This window comes from Apus apus, chromosome 1, assembly GCF_020740795.1.
Source record: "Apus apus isolate bApuApu2 chromosome 1, bApuApu2.pri.cur, whole genome shotgun sequence".
NCBI classification, from domain to species: Eukaryota; Metazoa; Chordata; class Aves; order Apodiformes; family Apodidae; genus Apus; species Apus apus.
Window position 1 is genome coordinate 29,276,156 of NC_067282.1, and position 11,836 is coordinate 29,287,991.

Consider the following 11,836-nt stretch of genomic DNA (forward strand, 5'->3'; position numbering starts at 1 on the left):
TTTAATTATAGCTCGACTGCTGGCAGGGTTGGGGGCAGGATTTGCATCTGTTGCCTGCCCCAGTCGTCGTCTCCAGAGCTCTGCAATGGACGCGAAGCTGCCGTGAGTTCCAGGCAGAGAGGCCCGCAGGTCGCCGGCAGCGCCCGGCGCTGCAGGGGCAGCCCAGGCACAGCGAGCGCCTGGGTCTGCCCGGTTTACAGCTCGGGGTTTTGTTCCGCTTTCATGATCAGGCACTTCCTTCAGCCATTGGTAAAGCACCGTTTCATCCTCCATCTGATAAAAAGCACCAAAAGGATTTTTTTGGACATCGGGACTCTCAAAAACCGAGTTAAAAAATTAAGACGTCATTCAGCCAGAAGCCCTTCCCCTGCCGTTTGTTTTCAGTGCCTTTAGCCTACATCTGAATCTCACTGAGGGGCTCTCCCGTGGAAATCCAGGGACTGGAAAGGCATTCGGAAGAGCAACAGGAGCAAACCCTTGCCTGACGACGCAGCTCCAGCAGAGGGCTCCCACACACGCATCTGGCCTCGCCGGGGCGGGGCGGGGGAGGGAAGGACGGCCCGGGCGGCGGGGCAGGGACGGCAGGACGGCCCTGCGGCCGGGACCCCTCACCCTGCCCGCCTCCCCGGGACCCCCTCACCCTGCCCGCCTCCCCGGGACCCCCCCACCCTGCCCGCCTCCCCGGGACCCCCTCAGCCCTGCCCGCCTCCCCGGGACCCCTTCACCCTGCCCGCCTCCCCGGGACCCCCCCACCCTGCCCGCCTCCCGCGCGGGGGGAGGAGGCGGCACCGCCCTGCCGGCTGCCGGGCCGCCCTGCGCATGCGCCGCCTGCCGCGCTGGCCTGGGCCGCCGGGGGGCGCTGCCGCCCGCGCAGGGCCGGCGGGGGGCGCGCTGGGCCGGGTGCGCGCCCGGGCTCGTGATGGCGGCGGCGGCAGCGGCGGGAGGAGGCGGCGGGGAGCGGAGCAGCACCCGGGAGCGGCTGCTGGCGGCGCTGGAGGATCTGGAGCTCTTGGCCAGGTACCGAGCTCCGTGCCCCGCACCCGGTGGCTGCGCGGGATGGCGCCAAGCGGGGGGCTCGGCGCGGGGCGCGTGCGGAGCCTGCGAGGGGGGCGGCGGGAGGAGCGGGCTGCCCGGGGCTCGGGCTGGGAGCGGCCCGAGCCGGCCCCTCGGGGGCTGCAGGGCGGGAGGCGGGCCCGGCCCGGCCCTGGCGCGGGCTCGTTCCTGCTGCGGCGCCGTCCCCCGGCGGGCTGCGGCGGGAGCGGGGCCGGAGCTGCGCCCGGGGGCCCGGCCCGGCCCGGCCCGCTGCGCTGGCCCGGCGGGGAAGGGTCGGAGCCGCTTGCGCTCCTGGTGTCAGAGCAGGAGCAGGACTTCCTTATTCTTCCGCTTGCCTTTCTTGGCCGACATCTGCATTTGCTCTTAAATCTCTTTTAAGCTTTTTATTATTCCCTCCGGGTCGTGCTTCAGTCAGAAGTCCTCAGCGATTGGTCTCGCATGGTTTAAGCCGTTCTGGCCATTGCCTGGGTTGGTGTTAAACTCAGGCCAAAGCAGGACGCAGAGCTCGTCTTCGGGGTGATACCAATGCCCAGCCCGTGCTCTCCAGGCGGGACTGATGACCCTCGTCCCGCTTGTCTACCCTGCTATGGAGGCACAGCTAAACGGTGCAGTTCAACTGGTTCCTAATTATTTTCCTCCTCTAGAGGAGAGCAGGAGCTTAGGAAAACTTCAAAAGGAATAACACGTAGTGACTATGTGGCTGGCTCACTCTGTACCATTGCCACTCGCAGGACAGGGGAAAGATATTGGCCAATAGCTCTTGTTTCTGCTTAGGTTTTATTTTCAGTGCTAGATTTTGTTGTGTCATATGAGTTGCTGGAGAATGTGTTTTTGAAAACAAAACAAACAACAAAACTTGCTAGCTCTGTATCTAAACCTTTTCTTGTTTTAATCTTGGGACTAATATTCTGCCACAGTGAATCCAGAGCAACCCTCAGCATCGTTCAGTGAATCTTACTGTTGATCAGCAAAGTGTTGCAGCACTGTGGAACTCGGTCATGGTACTGGTTGGGTGGTAGGGGCAGAAATTAAGCAACATGTCTGTGATGTAGCCTTTGAATAGTTTTGAAGCTGAATCTCTGCATTATCTGGCTAGCACTGGACAGAATTTCAAACCCTCTGTGAGATCAGCCTTGCTGGTGATCGTTGACCTACTTACAACAGATGTTATTTGCTACTGCTCACTATTGGTCGGGTAGAATAAAGCTTTAATGATAGTGACAAGTTTCTTTATTCTCTAATGGTTTGAAATTATTTTAATGTTCAGGAGTGATTAAGAGACATAGCAGAGATGCTACTTAGAGGTTTGCTGGTGAGAGGCTTTTGCAGTAATTTTGAAAAAATACTTTTTTCATTTTAAGGTTCTGGTCTCACTTTTCTATCGTAGCTCCCACTTGAGCTGCTTGAATTGGACAAAGCAAAGAATCAGTGTTGTTCCAAGGACAGTTACTCGTGCACAGTCTTGAACTGCCATCCTTAGCCCAAGAGGCCAAATAAGTTTTGTTGAATTTACAGATCACGCCTTTTTGCACTGTGGTCTTGTTGTTTAGTGAGTCCCCTTTGACGTTCTTGGTGGCTTTTCAGAATGGTGGCAAAGTAAACGGGTACCTAGAAGCACGATCAAGATGTTTGTTTGAGAAGCACTTCTAACCTAGGACCATAATATTGCTTTTTCTTTGTTTTTGGTATTTTTGTGTATTTGATATACAACTAATACACCATTGTGGAAGTACTTGTTGTTACAGTAATAGTGTCACAAAAAACTCTTCAGGTGTTTGAAAGCATAGACTTAATTGCTCGAAAACCAAGTGTGAAACGTGCTCTGTTGGGCAAAAGCAGGGGAAAAACAGGAGAAAAATTGTGAAGACAACTTTCATGCCCTCTTGCAAGAAAGGCAGTAGAAATAGGAGATGAATGTGTCACATTGTGCTGTTTCTTCTCTCAGCTTCTCCTTATGTCTTGTGTGGTTTGGTAGGAACTTAGCATGTGTCATGAGTAAAAATACAGATGAGCAGTTCATGAGCTCAAAGAACAAAGAAGAAAACATGCCCCAATCATGAGACTAATCACAGAATTACTTTCAGTGGAAAAATCTCTGCCAATGCTGTAGTATACAACGATAAAATACTCAAGTCCATGAATACTTTTGTAATTATATCAGTACTATGACAATTTTGGGATCTTTTGATGTGATTTACAAATAATGTCCCTAGAAAATTGCACAGAGTTTTTCTTTCAGGGAACTAATTGAAATTTTGGCAATTTCAAGAAACCAGAAGCTTTCACAACCAGGAGAGGAGAGCCAGGTGAGCTGAGTTTCTAAACTGTATTTCTCTGGATAAGCATAATGCTGTACTTGTAGTTTTTTTCTTTTTACTTTCTGTCTTCTTTCATCCTTGCCTATACTCAGGCTAATGATGATGATGAGGTTTTGGCCTCACTACAAAAGCATTCTTGATTCTCATGTTGTTTGTTTGTTCATTTGTTTTATGCTTCATAGGCTGCTTCTGCAAATAGGGGAAGAAAGAGTTTCATTTTTTTAATGTAAACAGAAATATTCCTAAGGATCTCAGTTGCTCTTCTTTGCAGCAGGATTGAGGGCGTGTTGTTATTCTAACTAAAAGTTCTACAAAACTCTTATTCAATAGATTCTGGAACTACTGATTCAGAGAGATGCAGAGTTTCAAGAGCTAATGAAGTTGGCAGTTGATCAGGGGAAAATCCATCATGAAATGCAGCTTTTAGAAAAGGTAGTAGAAAAGAGAGATAATGATATTCAGCAGCTGCAGAAACAACTAAAAGAAGCAGAGCACATACTGGTAAGTTTATAATGATCTGTTTGCTTTTGAGCATCTACTTGTGAAAAAGGTGATTCTGGAGGAAATTATATTGTGTTAGAGAAGATTTAAATATTTAAAACTTCATAAAAGCTTAGTCGTTTGGGTCTTTTTTTTTCAGTAGTCAAATCCTGTTTAGTTATCATGGTATTCAGTTTTGTTTTATAATGCTAATTTTCTTCCAAATCTACTTTATTTCTGTGCATTTTGAAAATGTTCAGTGAATATTTTCTCTCTTAAAATGCAATTAAATGCAAGGGTTTATTCACAGAGCTAACTTTATGTAGATGTTTACAAATTAAAGATGCACTGAAGGTTTGTTTAATTTCTTGGTTTTTTTACAACTAGGCAACAGCTGTTTATCAAGCAAAAGAAAAACTGAAATCAATTGAAAAGGCAAGAAAAGGTGAGTATCCATGAGTGTACATACCAGATAAATGCAGTTGTAAAGGAAGTTGCTAGTGATATCTACTTAGGGTTATTTTATCTTTGTAACTCTACCATCACAGATTTTAGATGCTTTACCTATAAACAAATTCCCATTTCATTATGAACCTATAACCATTTACTCAGAATAAAGCCAGGCATTATTTTTTGTGGCAAGCATATCTTTAATATTAAGCTTCTTCTTGGTCTGGCATTAGTACCTCTTGTTACTATGTGTCTCAATGAATTGCCTCAGTGGATCTGCTGAGGAAAGGGAAAGAATGTGTGCATGTATGTTGTATTTCACAGTGACTAGCTGGTGATACTAGTTAGTATTTGTAGCAATTCGTGCTACTCTGTGGCACTTACCAAGCTAAACTGCCTTTTTTTTTTTTTTGTGGGAGGCATTTTCTCTTTTTTTTGGTGTTTTTTTAGTGTCTTTTATCATTTTGTTATACTTTAATGTATAAAATCAAGGAATCTCATGAAGTTTCTGTTACTGTAAAACAGGCACATATGTAGAAGGGCTTCTACACCTGTTAAAATTATTAAACAAACAAAAAAAATCTTTACTCCAGAAAATTCCATAACAAAGCAGGTGCTGAAGTTTTCTTACAAATTGTGCTTGTTAAGTACACTGCTTAAAAGATTGGTTTGTGTTTCTCACAAGGTTGAAGAAGTGTTGACTTTGAAAGTGTACTGAAGTCATAGCTGTAACATCAGTTAATTACGAAGCCTGTCCTTGCATAATCTAAGAATCCTCTAAGCAGTCACTGATTTAAAGCATGCTCATGTTTGACAAAATGACATTGTCAATCTTTCTGATATTAGTGTCCAATATTAGAAATAATTGAAATAATTGAGTTATTACCTTGAAAAGGTAATAGCTTTCCTTCCTTTCTTCCAGGTGCCATTTCCTCTGAAGAAATAATTAAATATGCCCATAGGATCAGTGCTAGCAATGCTGTTTGTGCCCCTCTGACATGGGTACCAGGTAACTATCATGTTAATGACAATAGACTTTCTTTTTTTATAATAAAGCATGGTCAGTATCTGATCTTATAATGCTTTTATATAGTGAAAAACACTGCAGTTCATTAGATTAACATTGTTTTCAGCTGTTATAGCTTATATTTTAAACAAAAATTGATAGCGAAAAGTCCTGTAGACTTCAGGTACATCTTCAAAAGGCTGTGAAACTGCTTCCATTGACTGGCCTCCTCTGCTCTCCTTTGTTTGCTTTTTTTCCCTGAATGTTGTTCCAAATTATAACTAAGAACCAAGTATATTAAAGACACTTCTGGGTGCTTGGTTGTGTTTCTTCCTGTCCCTTATAATATTCTTTACAGGGGGTGTTAGTAATCAGTGGAGTAAGAAGCAGGGCTTTCATTATGTCAGATTTCAATTTTGGGAACTGTCCTTCTCGTCCAAAATGAGAATGTGTGCTTTTTTCAAATTCCTGTCCTTGCTGTTTTCCTGTGATGTAGCAGGGAGAGCAAAGATACCTATCTTCTAAACATGGGGGGAGGGGTTGTGTGTGTATGTTTGTTGTTTTGGGGTTTTTTTAAGCGTGCTTTTTCTGCCAAGCTTGAAGCAAGATCTAAGTGACTTAGTCGAAGTGAAAAAGATAGAGACTTGGGCTTTAGCAAAACAGGAGTGATGCTCACTGCTGACACAAGCAATCACAGTATGGCCTTTTTTGTCAGGAAACTAGGCACTGAAGAAGTTGTTAACATCTGCAAGACAATTATTAAATATTGTAAAACATTTTTTTTTTAAAGGGGACCCACGTAGACCATATCCTACAGATCTAGAAATGAGGAGTGGTCTCTTGGGTCAGATGAACAACCCATCCACCAATGGAGTCAATGGACACTTACCAGGGGATGCACTTGCAGCAGGCAGACTCCCAGGTAAGAGAAACTGTTTTATTTTGCTCTTCCTTATTCTTTGCCATAGCAATTACATGTTTTCCTTAGCAAAGACTAATCAGAGTTAAAATAATGAAAACTGTGCCTACCATTGTTTCTTAGCAGTGAAGATCTAGTAAATAAAGTTATCAATTGGAAATGGCATGGTTTTATTTCATGCTAAATCATAATGAAGACACTACATCCAAGTCAATATAAGTAAAACTCACTTTGTTCCCCTTCAATTCTCTTATTTTAAATTGCTGTAAATTAAGTGATGTCAAACCATATTAGCAAGAAGCATTTTCAAAGCCAACTTTTTTTAGCGAAGATGACAAAAAGTATGTAATTGTGAAAGACGTGTTTGGAAGGAGAGGTTTATTGTCATTCCCTACCTTCCTTTAAGTCTGCACCCTCTGTAGCAAGACTATTTGCTTAGAAGTTCTGGATTGAAAAGCCATTGCAAGGCACAGCTGGTGAGGTAGCACCTGGAGTGTAGGAATTAAGCTTTAATCCCTTAATTGCTTAGTGAAACGGGCACTTTCATTAACTTTAGTGGGATTCATTTATTCATGCGAACGTGGAATTTAGCTATAAATTACAGTAACTCAATCAAGAATTTAGTGGTTCTGTACATGTGGAGGTACAGAACTGTACTATGATTAGACTAACTTATGGAAAAATTCTTTGTTTGGATTCATACGAGATCTGTAACAGTTGTTACCTGTGTGTTAAGCCACTTGCAGGTGTTCTGGAAAGCTTGTTTTAAAAATTATACTAAATACATAAAAAAACCCCCTTGATTGCAGCTCCACTATTGGATAAATAGTAAACTTGGATTTTGTGTTTCCAATCATCTGTCTAATCCTGTTGCCCCTTAGGAAGTGACTTGAAATTCTGTATTATCTTGCTTTCTGAACCTCTGGCCTTGAAGAAAATGGGTTAGTGAAGTCAATAGGAATGGGACCTTGACATCTGTTCATAGCAACCCACCAGGGAAATGCTGAGGATGGGCCCACTTAACTTTTCTTTTGAAATATGGGTGAGAGGAGATGTTGTGTCTTCCTCATGGAGTTTAAGCATATATTTGTATAAATTTTTGATAGAGCCCATTCTGGCTTGCTCCTCTGCCTGAGGGAATGCAGACTTGCTCCTTTAATTTTGAGTGCTGTCTCTGTAAGAACTGAAAGCCCACACTTTTAAGAATTTTCCTTGAGAAGCTGGAAAATGTGGGATTTAAGCTCCTAATGTAAAACTGTTAGTTGAATTGCTAGAGGAAATACTTTAATTCCTAGACTGTCAGGTAAGAGGGAACCACCAGAACTTCATTTAAAACTAAGTAGAAGCTTCCCTGGCATTTTGTGTAGGGAGCCTGGATCTGGTAGTGTGTGGAGGCATGTCCTGAGAATGCTAATTATGGGATCTAGTCCTTCTAGAGGCTTCTGCAGAGAGATGTCTTGTTACTGAGTCCTTGCTGAGTCTGCAAGCCAGCCACTGGGCTGCTTGATAGCCTCAAAACCTTGAGGCTGCTTAGCACACACATGCAACCTGGTTTAATAGTGGACTGGTTCCATTGTTGAAGCATGGGCACAGAATGTAAAACATTGGCCTAACTCAGGCAATTCGGACAAAGTTGGTTAACTTCGCCACAGCTGGAATGATACCACCTGGTACTATTGTTGCTCTTCTTAAAATGAGCACAGAACTGGCATAAAGGTTTCATTAAGTCCTTGCATCTGCTGGTGGGTTGGATCTGTACCATCCAGAGGGACCTTGAGAGGCTCAAGAAGTGGGCTCATGCAAACTGCATGAAGTTCAGCAAGACTGAATGCAAGGTTCTGCACCTGGGTCAAGGCAATCCCATGCACGAATACAGGTTGGGTGGAGTAAGGATTGAGGACAGCCCAGAGGAGAAAGACATGGGGGTAGTGGTGGACCGGAAGTTTAACATGAGCCGTCAGCATGTGCTGGCAGCCCAGAAAGCCAACTGTGTCCTGGGCTGCATCAAAAGAAGCATGGCCAGCCAGTCGAGAGAGGTGGTTCTCCCCCTCTACTCGAGACCCCACCTGGAGCACTGTGTCCAGTTCTGGAGTCCCCAACATAAGAAGGACATAGAACTCCTTGAGCATGTCCAGAGGAGAGCCACGAAGACGACCAGAAGGCCGGAGCACCTCCCCTGTGAAGAAAGGCTGAGGAGGTTGGGGGTTTTTCAGACTAGAGAAGAGGAGGCTCCATTATAACCTTATAGCAAACTTCCAATACCTGAAGGGGGCCTACAAGAAAGCTGGGGTAGGGCTTTTTCACGGGTGTGTAGTGAGAGGACAAGGGACAGGGGTTGGAAGCTTAAAGAGGGGAGATTCAGGTTGGACATGAGGAAAAAGTTATTTCCTGTGAGGGTGGAGAGATGCTGGCACAGGTTGCCCAGGGAGGTTGTGGATGCCCCTTCCCTGAAGGTGTTCAAGGCCAGGTTGGATGGGGCCTTGAGCAACCCGATCTAGTGTGAGGTGTCCCTGCCCATGCAGGGGGGTTGGAACTAGATGATCTTTAAGGTCCCTTTCAACCCAAACCATTCTGTGATTCTATGATAGGTAATGCATCTTGGCATTGGGGGACTGTCGCTATAGCTCATCTGTGGAATCTCTGGTGTCTGCAGACTTAAAAGATCAGAATCTACTGTCTGTGGGGTCTGTGTGCTTCTGAGTTAGGCAGCACCTCAATGAGGGTTTCATCTGTCCAAAATTCAGGAAGATTTTGAAGATTTGTTTTAACTTTAAATTGGAATTCTGGTTGATGTGTCTTGTTGAATTTGTTGATCTACAAAGCTGATAGTTGGATTGATTATGCCTTTTTTTTTTTTTCCAGATGTGCTCGCTCCTCAGTATCCTTGGCAATCAAGTGATATGTCAATGAACATGCTACCTCCTAATCATAGTAATGACTTTCTGTTGGAGCCTCCAGGACACAATAAAGAAAATGAAGATGATGTAGAAGTTATGTCCACAGACTCCTCGAGCAGCAGCAGTGACTCAGACTAGGTACAAGAGGGACAGTATCCTTAGTAGACCTTTTCTGTGGTGAAGGTAGGTTGGATGCTGTTGGCCACAAACTGCAATACCCTGTTGTCACTCTGGTGGCTTTGTGTAGGGAGAACAGCTGGCTCAAAAATAGGGTGACTCATTTAAAACCACAGACTTTAGATTTTTTTTTTCCATTAGATGTTCCAGTAAAAGGACTGGGAACTTTCTGCTGAAGAAATGTCAAATTTCCAGTGATTATGTATATGTGTGAATGTGTATGTTTGCAAGAGACGGGTGTGTATATATTTACTATACGTTAGACAAAAGTTCCTGGGAAAAAAGGTGTAAGGGGAATCCCCTTGTATGTTTGTTAGTAAATTTACTCTTTTGATGATAGCCTTTTCTATGGCACAGAAATGAGACATGAAATTTGTAATTTTAATATCTTTTTTGTTACTACTGTCTAAATCTATGTTCTTTACCATCTGTGTGCCGAGAACAAAAGTACGGCAATAAGGTGTAAAAAGGTTTGTAATTATTGTAATATAAATGATTTGTCATAAATAAATTCAGCTTTGATGTAACTTTATGTTTCCCTTTACAAACTTAAAATCTTAAATATCTGAGTTACTGTGTAACTTCAATACTCAGCACATTTTATCCTGGTATGAGGCTGAATTCTGATTTAGTTTCAGAAGTTTGTACTCCCTTTTCCCCTTTGCAAAATGCCAAGTCAGTATGAGAAGCAGCTGAGCAGTCAGGAACTGAGAGTCTGTCCTTTTCAGCTTTATCAGGTAACTGGGCAGACCCTGAGGCAGTGACGTGGAGTGCCTGTTTGGATGGTATCACCTGTATTTCAGTTAAGCTTCCTGGGGTCCTGGGGATGCCGCTTTGGGGAATGCTGCAGGTTCAGCTCCTTTCAGTTCAACGTACTAACAGATTCTTTGTTATTGTCACCTGCTAATTTGTTTCCTTCAGCAGCTGCTTTTCCTGCCTCAGATACAAGGTTCTTTCATCTTTCCAAAGGAACTTACCTTGGCTTTTCTTCTCTTGTTTTTTTGCTTAAGGGGTCACTTTATGACAGCTGTTGTTCTCTTAAGTAACCCTCTGATCAAATGAGAAAACTAATGTGAACTGTTGCTCATGGCAGTTTCAGGTTTCTGCCCTGCAAAGAGGCTTTCTGAGGCACAGATCACAATTCTCTTCACTTTTCCATTTTGTAGATTCCTCACAGGAAGCACCTGATAAATCAGATCCTTCCTCATTTGCTCAGACAACCATTCAAATATTGCTGTCAATAACACTGCCATGTATGACCAACATATATAAAAGTTTCATAAAGATGTAGAGATGAATACAGGGACGTGTTGTTTAAGAGAAATGGGGAATTTGGTTTTGTCTCAGCTGTTCCTCTTGGAAGTTTTTTCAGAGTTACTAATATTTCACCTCTGTTTTGCAGTCTAAAGTTATGCATATAGAAACACATTTTAATATTTATGCAGTATAATATTTTCTTCTTTCATGTTTACCCCCAATGTCTTTATTGAGAACTACTCTTCCTCTATAATTCATGTTGATCCCAATACCTGTGCCCTGTCTCAATCATCCTAATTTTGCCTACTCCTGTTCTAGTTCACATTTTTTTCTTAAACATGTGTGATCAGAATCATACACAATACTACAAAATGCAGTTTCCTGATGCTTTGTACCATTAAATTAGTATTTTATTCCCTAAATGCCCCTCCCTTACACATTTTATGACAACAGCCAAAGATCACTAGTCTCTTTTGGGTTATTTATACAGAGATTCTTTTATTGGAAGGAAATACAAAGAGAAATCATAGTAATGGAAAGTGTAATGTACAGTCTACCAAAAACTCTTGCATGGCTCCATCATGTGATTCACTAACTGAAATATTGTTGAGGTTGGTGATTGTTTCCTGACATAAGTAAGAGTGAACAGAGGTAACGACCACTTCTTTTTCTGGATTGCTTGCTAGTCTATTAGAGGATTCAGTAGGACCTCTGTGTTATATCTAAGAAATAGGTAAGAAGACAGCTCTGCCCACTGTTAAGTTAGCTTAAAATCAGACTCTGGATCTAAGATGCAGCCTAATGAGTTTCTTTACATCTGTCCTCCAAACTTTGGAGTATCTTTCTCAGAGCTAGGTAACCACAATGCTGTTTTAGGTGAATTCTGCCTATTATGAGCAATTTAGCAAACAACGAAGTTCTAACTGCGTGTGCTGTTATTCAGAGGCTTAGCTGTGTACAGGATAGATTTTCCTCTTCAGTAAAAGTACCAAAACCGAGAGTAAATGTAACATTTAGTTGAAAGCACTGAGGCTCAGCAGCTAAAAACTACTGACAATCAGATCTGGGGGGGGGAGGAGAGGGAAGTACAAATGCATGACACTTAGAAAGTAAGTTATTTAAGTGAGGGATTGCTGACAGCAGATTGTAGTAATGCACTGTAGTCATTTAATCAGTCCCCTAAGAAAGGATACTGAAACCCTGACATATGGAGACACTGTTGGTGTCCTCGTTTCAGTAACAACTTGTCTATTTACAAAAGACAGAATGAATATAACCA

At 43.2% G+C, this 11,836-nt stretch overlaps 1 protein-coding gene across 3 annotated transcripts; it reads left to right on the plus strand.

The window, feature by feature from the left end:
• Positions 1–850: 850 nt before the first annotated feature.
• Positions 851–9,827, plus strand: MED4 (mediator complex subunit 4). Of its 3 annotated transcripts, none has more exons than XM_051635293.1 (7): positions 851–1,017; positions 3,293–3,359; positions 3,702–3,872; positions 4,239–4,296; positions 5,224–5,310; positions 6,098–6,229; positions 9,089–9,827. In XM_051635293.1, exons 1-7 carry the CDS (start codon positions 920–922, stop codon positions 9,259–9,261), a joined length of 786 nt encoding a protein of 261 aa, XP_051491253.1. In that variant the 5' UTR covers positions 851–919; the 3' UTR covers positions 9,262–9,827. The 3 variants fall into 3 exon arrangements, with proteins under 3 accessions (XP_051491253.1, XP_051491260.1, XP_051491254.1); XM_051635300.1 differs by lacking the exon at positions 851–1,017 and adding an exon at positions 1,440–1,521; XM_051635294.1 differs by lacking the exon at positions 851–1,017 and adding an exon at positions 1,534–1,658.
• Positions 9,828–11,836: the final 2,009 nt, after the last annotated feature.